The sequence below is a fragment of the Lontra canadensis genome, unplaced genomic scaffold, assembly GCF_010015895.1.
Source record: "Lontra canadensis isolate GAN:19392208 unplaced genomic scaffold, GSC_riverotter_1.0 scaffold17, whole genome shotgun sequence".
NCBI classification, from domain to species: Eukaryota; Metazoa; Chordata; class Mammalia; order Carnivora; family Mustelidae; genus Lontra; species Lontra canadensis.
This window is the reverse complement of record NW_022631011.1, coordinates 9,734,902-9,756,803: the sequence shown is the minus strand read 5'-3', so window position 1 is coordinate 9,756,803 and position 21,902 is coordinate 9,734,902. Positions and strand designations below refer to the sequence as shown.

The following is a 21,902-nucleotide window of genomic DNA, read 5'->3' as shown; positions in this document are numbered from 1 at the left end:
TAGAACAACTTTTGTCTTTGTAGACTCTGCTACCAGAAACAAAAATGAGATTGAGGAGACTTCATCTCTGAGATAGAATCTTCTTTATTTTCTCTGTGAGTCCTTGAGAGATGGGGAACTTGTATTTTCTTCTTAGTCACTGCACTTTGGAGAATAGAGGAACAATCAAAACTGGTGTGTGTGGTGGTTACCCTGCAAGTCTTAACATAGTTTTCTGTTAACTTGTCAACAAATTTGTGTTGTGTGCCAGCACGAAAATAAAATGGCAAAATGAGAAAAATGGAGTGTAATAGCAAAGGGACAAATGGCTTGTGTTATTGGTTAAGACCACAGCTGCATTAGAAGGCTGCAGTTGAAAAGGCACTTTGAGAAAGGTAACATCAGGCCAGCCCTTACAGTGGTGGAGGTTAATCTCTCCCGGGCCCAGCTACGGAAGCTATAAGCCTGGAAAGGGCTTGTGTCCAAAAAAAATCAATTTCTAATTTGAAACAAAATCATTTTTGACTAACAGGGGTTCAGAACCCATTACTTTTTGCTGTATAGTCTGCTGACATTTCAGCACTTTCTGTTGTGCACAATGAATCCTAATAGTCATTTTATAATGTTGCTATACCAATCAATTTAACCAAGACAAAGCTGTTACAATTCTGCAAAGTTTTCAGGAACAGTTTTCACTCACGGTTTTATTTTTTTCGTTAGCTTTTTTCCTTTGTGTGTGTGTTCGGGGGGTGAGGTTGTTTTGTTGCAGTGGAAAAAAAATAAACTTTCTCATTTTTTTGAGAGTTTTGTTTTAAGGTGTTCACAGGAATTAACTTTTTTTTTCTACTTATAAGATTATCATGTAAGGAGTGTCTGGATGGTTCAGTCAGTTAAGTGTCCAACTCTCCAAGTCAGCTTGGGTCATGATCTCAGGGTCATGAGATCAAGCCCCGAGTCAAGCCCTGCACTGAGCATGGAGCCTGCTTAAGATTTTCTCTCTGCTTCTCCCTCTCTCCTGTGACCCTCCCGGTCCCATTCATGCACATGCACTCCATCTCTCTCTTTAAAAAAAAAAAAAAAAAAGAGGATCGTCATGTATTTTTCTCTTCTTTTATTCTGATATGGAGCCATTGCCAAATTACAGTATAGCTGATCATTGAGGAGCTGCAGCTGCCCGTCTGAGTCCTTCTGCTCATGGCAGTGCTGGTATGCGCAGATCACACAACAGAGCATTACAACAGCGACCTTTTCCAGTGGCTCACAGCCAGATGGGAGACCGGCTTTACAAGTGTGCTGCAAGGGGTTTGGACACCCTGTGTAACGTTAAGACCGGTAACCTAGCACTAATTGCCTCAGTCACACTGCTTGGTTTAGTGGCTCCTTAATTGCTTTCCCTTCTTTAGTGTGTCTAATTTTTTTAACCTACTTTTCTTCTTCGTTTCTTTTGTTGTCTTTAATCATTAAGTACCACGTAGGATGTTTACTGCAGGACCATTAATCTTTATTATCCATCCCTTACTCCTCTACCTTTTCTGTCCTCCTCATCATTCTGTCAACTTTATTGATACTAAATATATAAAGAAAGACCTGACTCTTAAGAAAAGACCTTTGTGGGGATGGGCGTTGGGGGGCGAGTAGAAGGGAGGAATAGGGTGGCTGGGTGATGGACATTGGGGAGCGTATGTTCTATGGTGAGTGCTGTGAATTGTGTGAGACTGATGACTCACAGACCCATACCTCTGAAGCAGATAATACATTATGTGTTAATTTAAAAAAAAAGAAAGAAAGAAAGAAAGAAACAACCTTGAGATCACAACAATGTGTACAGTTTTGTCAGAATCATGCTTAAAATATAATTTGTTTTTCAATCATCAGTGTTTGGTATATTCTATTTTAGTTACCTTTATTGAGCTATGTGGAACCAGGAGAAATTACTTAGGAAAATCTAAACTTGAGTCAAGAACTTTTAAGCCAAAGGCACAAATCTGGAAACAACACTGTTCATTCCTTTTTTCCTCCCTACCCAGTGGTGGTTGTTTTTTTGTTTTTGTTTCCCTCTCCCAGCTTGCCTCCAACCACCCTTTTCTTATCAATCACCGATTCCCTTTCATAAGAGCCCTCCAAGCTGAGGGCATTTTTTTTCTCTGTGATGCTGACAGGCTAGCAGAGGCCATGAGGACACTGAGCAGACATGTTCCAGAATCGAAATGTTAGACCTCAGGACTTGGCATTGTCCATTTCTAAGCGAGACTGCAAAGCCATCCCAAAGCATCCTGCTACAGTTAGAGCTATGCCTGTTGGTTCCTTCTCCATGGATCTATGAGTCTTCTTAAAACTTCAAGAGAGGCTAAACCTAAAGTAATTTGGATTTAACTGATGGCATTGACCATGCCCCCCACTTTGACTTTGGGCTTTTTTCGGCTATATAATATACAGCAGCTATCACTGGTTGACGGCCCCTGAGGGGCTCCGAAACACATTTTTCTTTTACTAGAAGAGGATTATTATAGACACATCTGAAATGAGAAATAATCTTGAAACTCCTAGTTGTTCCTCTAAATAAGCCTGTGCTTGCAATGATACAAAATGTTCTTTGTAGTCCATGATGGATTAATATAGGTGATGATGTTAAAGAAATAAACAAGTTGGAGTATCCAAAGTTTAGAAGGCAGTTCCACTTTGCCTCTAAAGAACCCTTATTTGTTTCTTTTATTATTAATATCATAATCATTGTTGTATGTTTAATCATTAGAAAAGGTATCACAAGATATTACTTCTGATTCTGAGAACTCTGAGCTAAAAGATTTATTAAAAGTTGATGCCTTTATCAACAGAACACAGAAGAAAGGAATAGTGCTATGCGTAAAGCCAGATATGTAGATGAAATTGTCCTGCTCATTCCCCCCCTTTTTTTTTTAAGATTTTATTTATTTATTTGACAGAGAGAGATCACAAGTAGGCAGAGAGGCAGGCAGAGAGAGAGGGGGAAACAGGCTCCCCGCCAAGCAGAGAGCCTGATGCGGGTCTCGATCCCAGGACCTCGGGACCATGACCTGAGCTGAAGGCAGAGGATCAACCCATTGAGCCACCCAGACGCCCCTGCTCAGTCCCTTTTAAAAAGGAATTCAAGGAACGCCTGTGTGGCTCAGCCAGTTAAGCCACTGCCTTCAGCTCAGGTCATGAGCCCAGGGTGCTGGGATCGAGTCCCACGTTGGGCTCCTTGTTCAGCGGGGGGCCTGCTTCTCTCTCTGCCTCTGCCTGCAGCTCTGCTTGCTTGTGCGTGCACGTGCTCTCTCTCTCTCTCTCTCTGACAAATAAATAAATAAATAAAATCTTAAAAAAAAAAAAAGGAATTCAGATGCAAGAGACCAGCATTAAGAGTTGAAGTTGCTGTATATGAAATATTTTCCCTTAAACCAGAACCTCTACATTTCCCATTCTCTATAATAGAAGTTTCTCAAAATACTTTATAATTTACTAATTTTTTATATTTTGTATCTTCTCCCACTAGAATATGAACACTCTGTGGTTTACTGTTGCATCCCATAACAACATTGCTTAACATGTAGTAGGTACTCATTATATATTTCTTGAATGAACTGGTATAACATGATAGATAGATTTCTCTTTCTGTGACTTTGCCCCATTTCCCAGCCATAAAGATCTGATCAGTTAGACCTTTGGATCTCAGTACCTACAATAATTAAGAAGTGTACGTGCTTGTCCCTTCAGAGTCTTTATGCTGATTGATTATAGTGTCAAAAAACTCGGTAGAATGCGGTCTTGAAAACAGCACAGCCTTGAGAATCAAGAAAATTGTATGGTTTTTAAATTTTTATTTTATTCTGATTGAGATTTAATTTACATACAGTAAAACTGCATAGGTCTCAAATGTACAGTTTGATAAACTTTGACAATTGTCTACACCCATACAATTAAGAACGAGTACTTTTCTGTTGTTCCTGTTGTTGTTCACTCAATGTTCCTTTCTAGTTATTCCCTCCCAAGGCCTCTCTCCTGTGTTTGCACATGGCTGCCTTCTGTATCCTCACATGGCCTTTTCTCTATGAGAATACATCCCTGGTGTGTCTCTCCCCCTGCTCCACCCCTTTTTTTAAAAGATTTTATTTATTTATTTGAGAGAAAGAGCATGAGCTGGAGGGAGGAGGGAGAGAGAATCTAAAGCCGACTCTGCACTGAGTTCCAAGCCCAATGCGGGGCTCGATCCCACAACCCAGAGATCCTGACCAAAGCCGAAACCAAGAGTCCACTGCTTAAGGGACTGAGCCACCTAGGCAGCCCCTGTCTCTCTCTTCTTTAGAGACAAAGGATCATATTGGATTAAAAGCCATCTGTATGACCTCATTTAGCTTTAATTACATCTTTAAATGTCCTGTCTCCAAATACAGTCACATTCTGAGGTACAGTGAAAGTTAGGACTTCAACACATGAATTTGGGCAGGGTCGGGGAGCACAATTCCGTCCGTAACAACTACTTTTTTCCCAGTCTTTTTTGCTTTTTATATCTTTTCCTTATATCATTATACTGCCTAGAACTTCTATTATAATGTAGAATAAAATGGTAAAAGTGAACTTCCATAAGGAAGCCCTGATCTCAAAGGGAAAGCAGTTCCCACCATTTAGTATGATTTTGGCTGTAAGTTTTTTGTAAATGCTCTTTATCAGGTGAAAGTTCCCTCCTCGTTTGCTGAGTGCCTTTATCATAGTGAGTGTTGAATCTCATCAGGTCTTTTTTGTGTACCTACTGAAATGACCATGCATTTTTTAAATTCTGTTAATTTGATGAATTACACTGATTGGGAGATATTGGTGAATTTGATGAATTACACTGATTGGGAGATATTGGTGTGTAATATCTCTTTGGTAATGACCTTGTCAGGGTTTGGTAACAGAGTTATGCTGTGTCATAAATAAGTCAGGATGTCAGCAAAAATGGCAGAGTAGGGACTTCCAAAGCGCTCCCCCCACCACCTTCAACTCCCAGAAATACTGAAAATACTGGCAAAACTGCCAGAATTAGCCTTATCAGAACTCTGAAAGATAGTGAAAGATTAATAAAAATCAAGCAAATGCTTAGCCAGCAAAAAGGCCACTGAAACATAGAAGGAGAACTTTGTGGAATTTTAAGTTAGCCTTGTCCCATCCCCAGCCCTTGCATGGCAGCATTCTTGAAGATGACATCCTGAGTTCCAAGTATGAGCATCTGGCCCCAGAGAAAGCAGAATAGATCTTGTTCTCAAGGAATTGTGTTTGTCTCTTTTCACCTGTCTATTCCCTAAATGATTAACACAGGGTCTTTCCTAAGCCTGACCTCTCTCAGGACAGAGAAGCAACTACATGTAGGACATTGCTTGTAAACATTAAAAACCAAATGAACACACCACTGCTGCCTGACGTAAAAAAGTAATAGTTGAGCCAAACAATAGACACATCAAAAGCCAAGAAATTAGACAACCATGGATGAAATGGATGAATTCCTAAAAAACACACAAACTACCAAAACTGACGCAAGAAAGATAGGAAATCTGAATAGACAAACACGTGAAGTGATTCAGTCATCAATCAAAAACCCCCCAAAAAAGACAACCCAGGACTTGAAGCAGATGGCTTCACTGGTGAATTCTACCAAATATTTAAAGAATTAACCTAAATCCTTCTGGAACTCTTCCCCAAAAACACTTCTTCACTTATTCCAGGCCTCACTCTGATGCCAAAGCCAGACAAAGACATTATAAGAAAAGAAAACTGCACATCAATATCACTTGTGAATATAGATGAAAATCTCCTCAATAAAATACTAATAAAACTGGATGCAGCAGCATATTAAAAGAATTACATACCAAGTGGGATTTAGCTCAAGAATGCAAAGGTAGTTCAACACACAAAAACCAACTGGTGCAAAAATCACGTATCAGTAGAATGAAGGGGAAACACGTCTGGCTGGCAGTCCACAGAGCGTGCAACTCTTGATCTCAGAGTCATGAGTTCAAGCCCTGCATTAGACTCCATTGCTGGGCATGGAGCCTACTTAAAATTGAAAAAGAAAAGAAATTATGCTAATTGAGGGAAGCAAGACACAAAAGGCCATATGTTGCATGATTTTACTGATATGAAATATCCAAAACAGGCAAAGCAGATTTATGGTCCAGGGACTTAGGAGAAGAAAATGGAGAATGACTGCTTCATTGTTACAGGGTTTTTGTCTGAAGTGATAAAAAACATCTGGAATTCGGTCGTGTGATGGTTGTACAACATTGTGAATGGACCTAATACCAACAAACTATACACATTAAAATGGCTAAAATGGCAAATGTGTATTTTACACAATTTAAAAAAAAATAAATGAGGTGGTATTTTCCCTCTCCTCTGTATTCTGAAAGAGGTTGTGTAAGATTGGTATTGTTTCTTCCTTACATGTTTTATGGAATCCACCACTGAAACATCTGGCTTGGAGTTGTTGCTTTTGTTGTTAGCGTTGATGGTGATGGTGATGGTGTATGTATGTATGGGTTTTCTTACTTTGGATTTTATTTTTCTTTAACAGATATTGGACTACTCAGATTTGTCATTTCTTTTTGTGTTCAATTTTGCTAAATTTTGCTTTTCATAGGATTCACTCATTTCATCTAAGTTGTTGATTTTATTGGCTTAAAATTGTTTACAACATGCCTTTTCTTTAATGCACTTAACATCTGTAGTGATATACCTCTTTCATTCCTAATATCGATAATTTTTAATTTTCTCTCTTGATCAGCTTTGCTAGGGGGTAATCAATTTTACTGGCTTTTTAAAGAAAAAAAAAACAACCTTTGCTTTTTGTTGATTTTTTGTCTATTATGTGCTTGTTTTCTATTCCATTGATTCTTGTTCGTATTTTTATTATTTACTTTATACTAATTTGGGTTTAATTAGCTCTTTTTTCCCTAGCTTCTTAAATTGAAAACTGAGATCAATGATTTTAAATCTTTCTTCTTTTCTAATATACGTATGTAAAACTATAAATTTCTCTCTAAGCATTGTTTTAAGCTGCCTCCCACAAATTATGATAAGTTGTATTTTCATTATCATTCTTGTGTTAGCAAGACTAAAGCACCAGGAATGCTTGTCTGCTGATCAGAGTGTAAATTTATACAACCACTTTGGAAAACAGTTTTGCATTATTTATTGAAGATAAAGAACAAATACCCATATCCAAGAGATTCCATTTCTAAATATATATACTAGAGAGAATCTCATACACACAGTAATTAACTTACAAATAAGTTCATAGCAGCTATATTTAGTTGGCTAGGCTAAAATATGGTAACAAATAGAAAAAATATCAACAACTTAAGAAACGAGAAGTTTCTTCCAAGATCACCTTGAGTATAGAGGTTAGCAAACTTTGTTCATGGCCAAATCTCGTCCAATGCTTATTTTTGTAATTAAAGCTTTATTAGAATACAGCGATTTCCATTTTTTATGTATTGTCTGTGGATGCTTTCATACTACAATAACAGAGTTGAATAGTTACAACAGAAGCGCAATGGCCCACAAAGCTAGTATATCTACTAAGTGGCCCTGCCACAACAGGTCAGCAAGAAGTAGGAAGGTATAGAGTGCACATGGAAGGTTTTTATAGAATAGGCCTGAAATGGCACATAAAACATCTACTAGTTTTCTAGCCTCTGAGCATATAATATCCACTAGTTTTCCAGCGGCTGACATGGGGCTTGATCCCACAACCCTGAAATCATTAGCTGAGCTGAAACCAAGAGTCAGACACTAAACCAACTGAGCCACCCAGGCACCATGTGCACTTTTATTTTTAAAATGTGTATGTTGTCTTTGTGTGTGTGTGTGTGTGTGTGTAAACAGGTATGTAGTTTTATGAATATGCATAACTGTATGTAATTGTTGGTATACTTAATATGAAATCAAATTTTGTAGAAGAAATGAGTTTAATTAAAAGCTGATATGTAACTTCCCAGAAACTTAATAAGGAATAGCACTTAAAGAATTAAGAAAAAGGAATAAGCTTGTCCTATGTCTTAGACCAATCATTCTCAACTTTTTGGGGGTCTCATGCCTTTTTAGAGTTTGATGAAAGCTATGGCCCCTTTCCTTAAAGAGTAATGGGCACACACATTGTGCCTGCAGTTATGAGGGAGTCACATGTTCATGAAGTATATCCATGGATTCCATAGGAGTCCCTGGGCCCTCTGTTACAATTCTTTCTTTAAGTTGTCCTCATCAAATGTCAGTTATCCCAACTAAACTTTTGATAGAAGGATCAAAACAGAATAAATAAGACTAATGTTCAAGTCTTCTCTAATAGTGATTGCAGAGATAATTATATTCTTTCACTAGGCATATCTTCTTCCCTCACCTTACCCACAAGTCCCTCTCAGTTGTTTCTACTCCTGTTTACACATTTTAATTTCCCCTCACACCACCCAGGACTCTACCTAGACAATTGTAGTAGTAATGTAATGAGCTGCTTTACCTGCCTCCGTTCTCTCTGTCCCACTCCATTCCAAGGTCTGCCACAGAAGTAATCTCTCCAAAGACCAGCTTGGTTTTTTTAATTGGGTTTGTTGCTGCTGTGTTTTATTTTTGAGGCCAACTAGCACAGTGTTTAAGATTAGTTTGCAATACAAAGTCAAAACCCAGCCTCGTTCTTACTAGCTGTGTGATACTGGACATGCTGCTTGACCTTTCAGTTTCTACTTCCTTATCTATAAAATGAGGGCAATAATATAATTTAAGGACTGTTGGAAGGAATAATGAGATAATGCATATAAAGTGATTTAAAGTGATTAGCAAGGTACCAGGTCATAATGATGCTCAATAAATATTTCCTGAATATATTAAATATTTAGCCTCAGGGTTTTTAATTGAATGCTTTTGCTAATTCCGTGCTCCTTATTCCTTCCTATCAAAATACCACCTCCTGCATCAAATCTTCTTTAATCCTACAGCCATACATGATCTCTCCCACTTCTTAATTTCTCAGACTTGTTGTACTGTTTATTATGGGGGAATAGCCTAAAAGTAGAACTCTGGGATCAGATTATCTAGACATGAATATTGTCTCCATCACTTAACTAGCTTTGTGACCTTGGGCAGGTGATGTAAGTCCCCTATTGCTTATTTTACCTATCTGTAAATGAGATGTAAAAATAGTATCTATTGCAAAGGGGTTTTATGAGAATAAATATAACTAAATTCTAGAAATAGCAAAACTAGAGAGAGAGAACTAGAGGAGGGATAGGAACAAAACAGGAACTTTGGGGAGTGAGGAAATATCCTAAAATCAGATTGTAAAAAGAAATAAGTCAATCCCATGAAAAAATTTTTTAATTATTTATTTGAGAGGGAGAGCGTGCACAGGGAGGAGGAGCAGAGGGAGGGGTTAGGGAAAGGATCTCAAGCAGACTGGGTTGTGGTCATGCTTTCATAAGCTATATAAATTTACTACTATTTATCAAGCTGGTAAGTTTAAGATGGCTAAATTTTATGGTATTCAAATTATAATGAAGCTGTTTTAAAAAAAGATAAATGGTATATGGCAGAGGCCTAGAGCAGGACCAGGCACATACTAAGCATACCATATCTGTTAGCTGTTGTCACCTTATACTGCCTTGGGTTATTTGTGATTCTTCACCAGGTTGTTCAGAGTATCTCATGTTCTTACTGTCCCATCTTCTTTACCGTCCCCTAAACTAACTCTGAGCTTAATCCTGACACCAGCCCTTGCCGATCATTAGGTACTTGGTAAATATTTACTGATTGGTGCACTGCATGTACTGATGGAGTTTGTGTCTAGTATGAAAATATACTGGTTTGGGTTCAGGGTTCCATGGGTTTGTGTATACAAAGAAGACTGAATTGTGGATTTCGGTAGCTAGTCTTTTACGTCTATACATAATAGAGAACAGCCAGTATTGAGTATAGCTTTTGAATACCAAGGATCATGGTGACTATTTTGATGCTAATCTCTGCACATAGAAGACTCTTGCTTTCTCTGGGTCTGATTTTTCTCTGATAACACTGAGAAAGGGTACCATTCCCAGAATATAGAATACTATATTCTTGGCATTTGAGGGTCTGGTATTTTCAACACACCAAAGCTGTCTTCATGTTATTTGAATAGTTACACTTCCCTTGAAGAAAGAGTAAATCTTCCCAAATAATTTATTTAAGCAGCCTGGGCTGTAGTTTTCCAGGAACCAGAAGAAAATTGTGAGTGAGATTCTTACAGTCTTGCAAGAAAAAGACAGGGATGTGTTGTGTTGTTTGGCAAGTAATATTAGGAAGGAAGAGGAGAAGGAGAAAATTATTATTATTAGGAATAATAATTAGAAAATAAACAAAAACAAAAAAAATCTTTCTGCCCATGCCATCTTATTTAGCACTGTAGAGGAGAAAAATAATTATTAACTGAACATTGCTGGTTAGAAAAGAGCAGAGACCAAATCAGCCCTGGAATGGGTAGGTGAACATCTTTTCCAATCAGACACTTGTTTTAGCCCAGTGTACAGGCCTTGAAAGAAGCATTCAAGATTTATGTCTGCCTTGAAAGTTTTAGGGGTAAGAGCAGTTTAACTTGGGGGATTTGGAGGTACAAAGTGCTGGACTCAGAGAAACGAAATATGTTTCCTTAGAATGGTTAAAGGGAACAAAATAAAGCAATCTACCTTCTTGGTCATTTTCACAGTAAACTCAAACCAGCAGGAAGATGACAGGCCATCAGGTTTAAAAACAAAATCAGTAGCCAGTCTGTTATTGCACAGAGGTACTTTTTTTAAACAAGATACTGTGGATCTCTGATTTTACAAAATCAAAACAACCCACTGAGTTTCCCATCTGCCATTGTTTCATTTCAGAGGGAAAAAAATAGCTTATTTTTAAAGCTTAGGGATTTTGGAATGTCTAATATATTGCTCAAGGGGAAGGCTCCATAGCTCAGGGGTTAGAGCACTGGTCTTGTAATATATTGCTCAGAATGGACTTTTCCATTTCCTTTTATTGAATGCCCAAATTAATTCCTTTTATTGTTCATACAGGAACAGTGGCAGGAGTTAGAAAAGATGCATCCACATCTCCTATGACGATAGGAAGCCAAAAGGAGCTTGGAATCACAAGCTCATCAGCACTGCAGCAGGACACTTCTCGGTAAGCCTCAGGGACTCTTTGGTTTAACATTCTCTAGGTAAGAGCCTTTTGGGGGGCAGGGAGTCATTTAATAAGGAGTGGAAAAGTCTTGACAGTTCTTAAGAGCTGTTACTCAAGAGAGAGGCCTTCTTTGGAAGCATCTAGATTTGGCCAGGTGATCACGTGGAGCTCTTTCCTTTACCCATGCCTCACCTTAATTGAAACTGGTAATTGGCAAGGATTTCCAGAAAAACACAAAGCGAATCCTATCTTTCATCAGAAAATGTGCTTCACAGCAGGTCTTTCCCAGTTTGTTGCAAAATTGTTATGCACTTGGGACTTTAACTAATTGAATTCATTGATTCTGAAAATTATGGTGGGTTTTGTATTACAGTTTTAAAGGACTGTCAACATTTACGGATACCAGAGACATTTGAAGAGTTAAGAATTTGCTCAGACTTTTCTGGAGTCAGGAAAAGAAATACATTATTAAAATTTTTTCACATCCAATAAGCCACCCACCTATTAGGCATTTAAGGCTGATTATATAAACAGCAGCACCGAATGGGCTTAGTTTCAGCTTTCTTGGGAATGTGCTTGTTTGAGCACTTAAATTCCCAGCATCTTATCAGATGAATGTAGATTTCAAGACTTAATTTTAGTTATAAAGAACTTTTGGGAAATAACCCTAACACAGAGGACAGTAATGACTGCCATCTATTAGGCACCTACTGTGTGTCCACCCTTGTATGGACTGTCTGATTTAATCTTCATCAGAGCCTTAGGAAGTGGTACTCCTATCATTCTCATTTCCAGAATTAGGAAACTAAGAGATTGAGTGACTGGCCTAAGGTCACATAGCTAATAAGACGTAGAACTAGCTTTTCAGACTCCAAAGCCCATTATCTTAAATACTATAGTAATTGACAATAACAACCTCCTTATTTTGAAGGTGACCCACAAGCCAAAAAAAAATTTATCTAGTTTACCGCGTTCTTTGTCTATTACCCCTTTCTTTTATTTTTAATGCTGCCCTTATTAGCATTTTCCAAGTACCCACATTGAGCTGTCAGTTCTGAAATGTTGAGGGTGGGGGGTCCCTCCTTGCACTACTCAGCATTGTGGCTGAATGCTTGTGCTCAAAGAGGATCCATCCCAGTCACCTTGAGGGCTTCCTCTGGAGAAGTTACGGGTGAAGAGGAGAAATGATCTGGATTTTCAGTCTTAGTGAATTTTCCTATTGAAGATTAAAGCGAGCTCTTTAACGCTACTTTAATGTGTTTTTGATTATTGCATTTCAGTTTAGAGAGAAGCATGAAAAAGAATAAAATGTTTCCCCAGTAAGAGTTTTGTAGAACATTCTCAGCACACATTTTCTGAATGGACCATATCAACTTCGTACAGTTTTACAAGCCCACGTTAGAATTGCTGTGAAGACTCATATTTATGGACCTTAAAAAGGAGATTCTGTATCAGTTAGTTCTTAATACTGCAAATCAGCTAAATATAGATTTGCAGAAGTTTCATAAATAATGAGTACTTGGCTAAATAAAACAATGTGTAACACACTGGATTTCATCCTTAGAAGTGCACGGTGGCATATTATAGGTTTATTATACAAAGTGCAGTGTTGAAAAAAAAGATTCAGTACTATGAAAATCAGTTACCAGGAGGGCACAGTGGTTGCTTTCCAGATTTCAGAATCAGGATTATTTGAATTATTCTTATTTCAAAGTGTTGAAAAGGCATTTTTTATAGACTACTTTTCAGTTACGTGCAGACTCTTAATGCAAGACAAAACTCTGTTTATTCTTCATCCCAACAAACCTTTGAACGTACTGAGAAGAGTAAAAGCCTATCCACCTTATATTCCCAGAATTTTCCAAACTTAGAAAACAGGATGGGGGTGAGACAGATGGTGGTGGGAAATAGGTTTTCCTTTGTTCTCTGAAAAGTATTAACGCCTCGAAGAGTCCCATATTGTCCCACACGGTGATAAAACCAGGCGTGGCAAAGTCATCTTTCTCATTCACAATGTGGGCTGTTAATTGTTCTCTCTGCTGCCTGTCAATATAATGTGAAATTTTCATTCCCCATTCAAGATGGGAAAAGTTGTGGCTGAAAATGTTAACATTTGCATTTTTATTTGTTGATTTATTTAAAGGACAGCCTCTCCCGCAGCAATCCATCACTTGGTGACACCCCAAATATGAATAATGTATTGTAGACTTGCGGTTACAGTGTGTAATAAGTGCTAGAGACAGTAAAGGAATGTTAACTATGTTGCAAATGTAATATTTATTGACTCATAAAGTTTATTGCTTTGGAGGTTCAATAATACTGACCACAGGCCATTAATATCACTTATCCTGATTTTAGCTGGGCACCTTTATATGTAGAAATATTCATCTAGCTCATGCTAACAAAATAAATAGGTAATTTACAGCACAAGCAAAGAGGGCTTTATAGGTTTCTGTGCTGAGAGCTGCCGCACTTCTTTCTCTTCATTCACTTCTGGCCTCCAGCACTGATCACACACCCCTGAGCTGTCCGAGGGAGAAACCACAGTGCTCACACTGGCACAAGAGGATGGAGCTGCTGAACCAAACAGGGCCATGCATTTCTGCTTGCCTAAAACAGGCAACGCCTCCCAGAGCCCCATCACCTGGGCTTTTCTCCCTGTCATTCTGAACACCTGGTGAGGAAGTGCACCTTTGAGCGGAAAGTTCAACAAAGGCTTCTCCTGCCAGGACGCTGGGTCAGAGTTTACAGATTCTACTGGGTCCTCTGGTCTCCAAGGTGAAACCAGAACTGGTCAGGTTGCCAGTTAATTTGTTGTGAGCACAGCTGTTACTGATAATTAACCCTTTTGTACCTTCCAGAATTAGGTATGTCCATTGCCAGCAACAAAGATCAGACAGGAAATATCTGACACCCAAAGCAAAAGAAGTAATGTTAATTAGCAACCATCAGCTGTAATTGTCATTCCCATTAAGATGCAGAATTATGTATTTCTTCATTATAAATAACCTTTCTAATTGTACTTGATGTATGCCAATTTAATCAAAAAGTATACTTGCAACAGACCGATATTTGCATTAATGTAGCTTTGGATCTTCAAATCTTTTATTTCAAATTTGGGGAGAAAAAGCATAGTACAGCTGTATATCCTTTATATGTGGGGATCTTTTTCTATCTGGGTTTGGAGATCTAAAACATTTTTTATTAAAATGAAGACAGTATCTTCTGGGATTGTTCACTGAAACAGAAATCTTGTCACTTTTTAAAATACCAGTAAATTTCTATCTTCCAGTCCAATGACAGCTCAGTGGTAATTGTTCCAAACTGATAAACAGAGGCAAATACCAGGCCTGCGGCACCAGGATTATGTTCTGAGGCCCCGAAGTAAAATGTTACTAAGGCTTCTTCTCTCTCTTGTCCCCTGATATGTGAGAGTTAATGCTGTTTCTCTTGCCCTTGTGTGTGTGTGTGTGTGTGTGTGTGTGTGTATGATGTGAAGAGAGAAAAGCAGATCTCACCAAAGCATACCAAATTACTGAATTTGGGGAACTGGAGATAGAGTTGGCCTATTTCTGGGTTGTACTGCTCACCTCTCTACTCTAGCTTTTTTCAAAAAGGTTTTTCACCACAACACAGAGTTGGAAATTTTGCTTTTTTTAGAGAGGGCATGTGCTCACCTGCATGTGGGGAGGGGCAGAGGGAGAGAATCCCAAGCAGAATCCTCCCACCCCTGCCCCAAGCGCAGAGCCTGACACAGGACTCGATCACATGACCCATGAGATCAAGACACAACCAGAAGCCAAGAGTCAGACACTTAACCGCCTGAGCCACCCAAGCACCCCCAGAGTTAAAAATTCTTGTTTTCTTTCATTTTGTTGGTTTTTTAGACGTGTTGGGAGAGGGATGATTTTGTGGAGCTTGCTTTTTGTTGAAGGAGGTAAGAAAATATTTAAGTATGTATTTTCAAAGATTTAATAGCTTATTTGGTGGCTTTTTAAAAAATAGCCTAGGGGCACCTGGGTGGCTCAGTGGGTTGAGGCCTCTGCCTTCGGCTTAGGTCGTGATCCCGGGGTCCTGGGATTGAGCCCTGTGTCTGGCTCTCTGCTCAGCAGGGAGCCTGCTTCCTCCTCTCTCTCTGCCTGCCTCTCTGCCTACTTGTGATCTCTTTCAAATAAAGAAATAAAATCTTTAAAACAAAACAAAACAAAAAAACAATGTTTTTTAAAAAATAGCCTAAAAAATAACTTAATTTGATCTTTTTTTAAAGACTGTGGTTCTTTGCTTTCAAACTATATGCTTAATTGTCCTGAAAACTTTGCTGTAAGTTTATAACTTGATGAGCTCTCCATAGTGCACATGCTTGTGCCATCATGCTCACAGACATCATCGCCTGTTTGTGCACGGCAGATCTGAAGCTTGTAGAGACTTGCTGTCCATTGAGGTTGAGACTCAGGGACCACGCTCAGAATATTGGAAAATTGGGACCTCATTACACTAATCCAGGCTGGAGAAATCCAAGTACCCTGCAGTCTAGAACTTAAACTTCTGTCTTGAAAACTGTATTTTTCTGTGTCTTTGGAAGAATGTCTGTCTCTTTAGATCCTCTGCCTATATTTTATTCAGACTGGTTTTTTGGTTTTGACTTGCTATTGAGTTGTAAGAGTTCCTTATATATTTTGAATATTAACCTCTTACTAAATAGTTTATAAATATTTTTTTCAGTTTGTGATCATTTCCTTTACAGTTTGATGCAGGTCCCATTTGTTTTTACTTTTGCTTTTCTTCCTTGAGCTTTCAGTATCTTATCCAAAAAATCATTTCAAAGACCGGTGTCAAGGAGCTTTTTTTTTCTGCTTTCTTCTAGGAATTTTACAATTCCAGATTTTATAATTAAGTATTTAATCCATTCTCAGGGTTTTCTTTTTTAATATCATGAAAGATGAGAGTCCAGTCTCCTTCTTTTCCATCTGAATATCCAGTTTTCCCAGAACCATTTATTGATGAGACTGTCCTTTCCCAATTGTATATTCGTGGTGCCCTTGTTGAAAATTCATTGATCATTTATGCTTTTTTTTTTTTTCTGGGTTCTTGATTATGTTCCATTGGTTTGTGTCTGTTTTTTATGGCCAGTACCATACTGTTTGGATTACTATAGCTTTGTAATATAATTTGAAGTCCAGAAGTGTGATGCCTCCAACCTTGTTCTTTTTTCTCAAGGTTTTAGCTATTTAGAGTCTCTTGTATTTTGTGATTGTTTTTTCAATTTCTGTGGAAAATGCCAGTGGAATTTTGGTAGGGATTACATTGAATCCATACATCACTTTGGGTGGTATGGTTATTTTAACAATATTAATTGTTTCAATCCATGGAGATGGGATATGTTTCCATTTATTTGTGTCTTCTTCAATTATTTTCATCCATGTTTTATAGTTTTCAGTGTACAAATCTTTCACTGCCTTGATTAAATTTATTCCCAAGTATTTTATTCTTTTTGATGCTATTATAAATGGAATTTTTTCTTGATTTCCTTTTTGGTTAGATCATTATTGGTATAAATAGATTCAACTGATTTTTGTATGTTGATTTTATATCCTGGAACTTTATAGAATTTGTTAGTTCTAACCGGGTTGTTGTTGGTGGTGTTGTTGCTTTGTGTGTGGAGTGTGTAGGGTTGTCTACATATAGAATCATATTATTTGCAGAGGTAATTTTACTTCTTCCTTAACAATTTGGATGACTTTTATTTCTTTTTCTTTACTTATTGCTGTTGCTTGCACTTCTAGTACTTTGTGTAATAGAAGTGACAGGAGCAAGCCCTGTACCAGACCGCAGAGGACAAGCCTTCAATTTTTCCCTATTATGATGTTAGCTGGGGCTTTTTATAAATGGCTTTTATTGTGCTGAAGAGATTTTCTTCTATATTCAAGAGTTTTTGTCATGAGTGGATATTGAACTTTTCAAGGAAGACATATAAATTGCCAACAGGTATATGAAAAGATGCTCAACATCAGTAATCATTGGGAAAATGCACATGAAAACCACAATGAGATAGTCCCTCACACCTGTTAGGATGGCTATTTTCAAAACGATGGAGGATAACAAGTACATAATGGTGAGGATGTGGAGAAAAGGGAACCTTGTGCACTGTTGGTAGGAATGTAAATTGATACAACTACTGTGGAAAACATGGAGGTTCCTCAAAAAATTAAAAATTGAACTACTGTATGATCCAGCAATCTTCTTCTGGGTATATACTCAAAGGAAATACAGTCAGTACCACAAAGAGATATCTGTGCTGCTATGTTCACTGCAACATTATTCACAGTAGCCAAGATATGGAAACAACCTAAATGTCCTATCAGTGGATGAATGGACTTTGGAATAATATTCAGCCTTTAAAAAGGAGATATGCCATTTGTGACAGATGGCATGGATTAAGCTGGAGGACATTATGCTAAATGAAATAAGCCAGACATAGAAATACTTCATGATCTCACTTATTTGTGGAACCTAAAAAGTTCAAAGCATAGAAGCAGAAAGGAGAATGGTGGTGACCAGGAGTAGGACGGTAGAGGAAATGAGGAGATAGTGGTCAAAGGGAACAAAGTTCCATACTGTAGGATGAATACATCTAGAAATCTAATGTACAACATGATAGCTATAGTTAATAATACTGTATTAAATATTGGAAATTTGCCAAAAGAAGAGATTGCTAGTGTTCTCACCACCCTTTTAATTATATAATTGAAACTATATGAAGAGATGATATATTAGTTTGATTGTAGTAATCATTGTACTTTATATGTATATCACTAATAATTTCCTAATATTGAACAACTCTTCCAAAAAATCATGTTGTATATTTTAAATATATACAATTTTAAATTTTTAAGTGGGTTTTTTTTAATCTCTATTTTCATCTTAAGTAACTTGACATAGAAATTCAGTTGCTTCTAGCACTAGATATGATGATATAACCCTGAAAGACCTTGAACAACGGTCATGTTGGTCATTTGCTGTGCTGTGAAGAGGGACAAACATTTCTTCATTTGTCCCTCTTCGTTCTTTGTGGGTCATCAACCAAGGCCTTAGCGTCTGGGCAGTTCAAGCATTGTTTAGTTTCTAATCTCAATTTCCCAGTAACCATTTAGATTTTGTAGAAGGAAAAATCATGTAAATATGCTGTTCCTGATTGTAAAAAATTATCTGTTTTATCCCTGACAAAAAAAGTTCTGGATTAGCAACATAAGTATCAAAACCTATGTTAAGCAATATATATCTATCATACTATTAACAAAAATATAATGCTGAAAATAATAATTACCTGTTCACAATCCTTAGCATAGTACCTCAGGGTGGACAGAATGCTTCTAACCTGCATTTTCTTATTTAAATTGCACCCAAACCCTGAAATAAGTAGTAGTAGTACCTCATTTTACAGCGAGGACATGGCAACTGGAACTGTCCATAGGTAAACAGTAATGAAGCAGAAAAGAGGCCCTGAACATAGTTCTTCTGATCCCAGATTTTAGTGTTTTTTCATTCTTCACCATTGCCTAAAACTTGAATTTCAGGTCAAGGTGTAGGCACTAAGCTGATAAAATTCTAGTGTAGAGTAGGAATGAGACAAACTTGCCTTAAGAGTTATAGTTTATTTTTATAACTTGATAGGAAGAAGCAGTCATTCAAGAGAAAGAGAAATGCTGTGTTTCCATTACGCACAACAACCAGATTGCAACATTTTCTTGCACTTGTGCCTAGAATCCTCACTGTAACAATATTTATTTCTCATCTGTAGGTTCACACAAATGGTTTATGTACTCAACTAGATTCCCTTCTGTGGCTAGCAGACAACAATGTGTCATTCTCCCAGGGTAGAGAGAGGGGAGCTACACTAAAATTCCAAACCCCAAATTAGAGCCCACAGGCACTACTTGAGTTTATGTGGTAGTTGGAATAGCGGACCTCACTGCTTCTATGTACTTGAGTATGTGACTGACGGCCGTAAGTGACAGTACTGCCCACTCTTCATTGAATGTCTGTTGTATATCAGGTAATGTGTTGGGCATCTACAGATATGTCCATTTAGAATTATATGTTCATATAAATTACATGGCATGGTAAAACTCTCTCTAATGGCTACTAAACCTCAATTGCAAAATATTAGATAAAATTTCTTTTTAGGTTTTTCAAAATGACTTCCAAAAATGTGGGCTGCAAGGCTAAGAGCTGTCATTTTAGCTTTATGTGCCCTCGGAGTAGGTTTGCCCACCACACACAATCAGAGTAGCATTTACTGTAACTTTTCCATTTTGAGTCTATTGTAAATAAAATAAAAACAAAGCCTAATGAAATGACGCACACAAAAAATGATGACAGTAAAAAGGAATAGTCTGAAAACTTAGAAAAGAATGTGTTGAATATGTAAAAGAAAACATGAAGTATAATGTGCCTCTCTGTCTTCCATCTTTAATCAGAAGGATGAAAAGCCCAGCCATTCAAAAGGGGTTTTACTTAAGTTGAGTTGATACTTTGAAATTCCCTGCCAGCAAGGGCATTACTCCCAAGAACAGTTGAACACATGGAAATTCTTATGTGTTTGATGAAAAGATGTAGCTTTTAATTAAGCCAGGATATTGTGTTGTTACTGTAATTCCCACTGTTAAAAGCCATTAATATAATCATCCATTCCTCTGACACACACTGTTATACTGTGTATAAGTTTAAAAAACAGAAACAAACAGGCTACGTAGAAATAATAGAAATAACATAATTCCAAGAAATGAATTCAGCTTGAGGAAGCTTGTCAAGACATTCTTACCATAGAAAAAAAAGTACTGCACAGAAAAAATATACTTTCAAACAGCTGATATTTACTAGTCACTTAGATTCGGGTCCCTTGGTTTCAGGAATTCTAAGTTCTGGATGAAGGAGTTGTAAAAGCTCCTTCAGTGTTCACAGTTTTCTATATTTTCCAGATATTGTATAGTGATGTATTACTTACATAATTTTTAAAACAATATTTAAAAAGAAAACAAAGGGCACATATTAATAGGAGGTAAACCCATTTCAAAATTTTTTACTCTACAGTTTCAAGTATTTCCAAATACCCTCAGGTTCACCTTGGAACATATGACATAAATATGTTATTTCTTTGTCAAGCCAGCAATAGGTGAGGATTATGCTTCCTTGGTGTGTCTTCTCCAGGGTACTGAACGCTGAAAAATGGTATGATTAGTGACATCTGTTCAGCATTGCCAGTTCCCGTTATCATTTCACAGTGTTTATCCTCATGAACTGCTGTTTTAGAGTCGTTCGTTTGCTCTAAGGTCACCAAATTCCCTGAACTTCAATGTTAAGAACATTTGTTGAGTGTCACTTAGTGTTCTAGGCAGTTCAATGCTTTTCTAAAATTATTTTATATATGTCACCTGACATAATCCTCAGAATCATGAGAAAATAAAGCTCAACGAGGCAATTATAGAACAGTCTAGAGCTCAGGTTTAATAATTATAACACCTGGGTTTATAGACCTAGGTTTGAATGGCTTTGAACAAATCATTTAATTTATAAGATGGGGATAATACTATCTCCTCATAGGCCTGTAGTGATGATTAAGCAAAACAGTTTACATAGAGTACTTAGCACACTCCCTGTATATCACTAAATAATAGTTGTCATTGTAGAACTTCCCAAGATCACACAAGCAATAAGGAGCTAGGATTTCGACCTTGCTATTGTAATTCCAAACTCTGTGTGTGTTCCCTGACAAAAGGTTGGGAATAGGATTAGGTTCATCTAAGAAGTTGACAACAGGGTTGTATTTTTTCATTTTCACTATGCAGACATGTTTGCAAACATGCCTTTTATTTTACCTCTCTAAGCGTGACTTCTCAGATGAAAAGAAGAATTTTAATAATTACCTTAAAAATTTGCTCAGAGTATTAACTTTAGGTAAGCAAAGTTAATTTGGTCAGATAAGCACCCTAATTTGGTGCTGGGCCATAGTGTGCACTCAGTCAGTGTTCAGTCCTTTCTCTGTGGGAGAAGGAGAGATGCCAACTCCCCACTGAGTAGGGAGCTATAGTGGGGGCTCGAACTCACAACCCTGAAACTACGACCTAAGCCAGAATCAAAAATCAAATGCTCCGTGGACCAAGCCACCCAGACACTCCAATGCAAGGATTTCATTTATTATATTCATTGCTCTATCCTTGTCCTAGGAGAAGGCCTGGCACATAACAGACATTCATTCAATAAGAATGAATGAATGATCACAAAGTAATCGTTTCCTTTTCAGTTTTCCAGTTCATGGCATTCCTGTAGACAGTGATTTTCCATTAGGTCTTCTTCACATCTGCAAAAGAACCATGGGTTGGTGCCCTGCTCATACATTTAATCGTGCTTCTTTTACTTCCCAGAACTTCCTTGCATTTTCATTGACTTTACGGTGTTCCTGTTTTATAAGGATTGAAAGATGTCTAGTTTTTTAGGAGGTTTTCAAGGAGCAGATTCTCCATTGTGAGTGGTTTCAACATCTTCTTTACATTGGGATTTGATTGCTTGGACAGTATCCCATGGGTTTCTTCACTTAGCTATTTCTTTGCTTGTGTTCAGCCATAGCATACAACTTCTAAGCCTCTGCTTTGGACTGTGGCTACTTTGTTGCTCTGGTTTCATCAAGTTAAAATCCTTTCATGCAGACAGGCATCGTGGCTTAGAGGAAGGGGCATAAGTATTAAAGG

The 21,902-nt window shown here is 37.6% G+C and overlaps 1 protein-coding gene across 3 annotated transcripts in view; it reads left to right on the top strand.

The window, feature by feature from the left end:
• Positions 1-21,902, top strand: part of KIAA1328 (KIAA1328 ortholog) — a 311,457-nt gene that overhangs the window by 254,602 nt on the left and 34,953 nt on the right. For all 3 annotated transcript variants that reach the window (XM_032859574.1, XM_032859572.1, XM_032859575.1), the window contains one exon: positions 11,049-11,157. In XM_032859574.1, the coding sequence (XP_032715465.1) occupies positions 11,049-11,157 (109 nt within the window). The remainder of the gene's footprint in view (positions 1-11,048; positions 11,158-21,902) is intronic.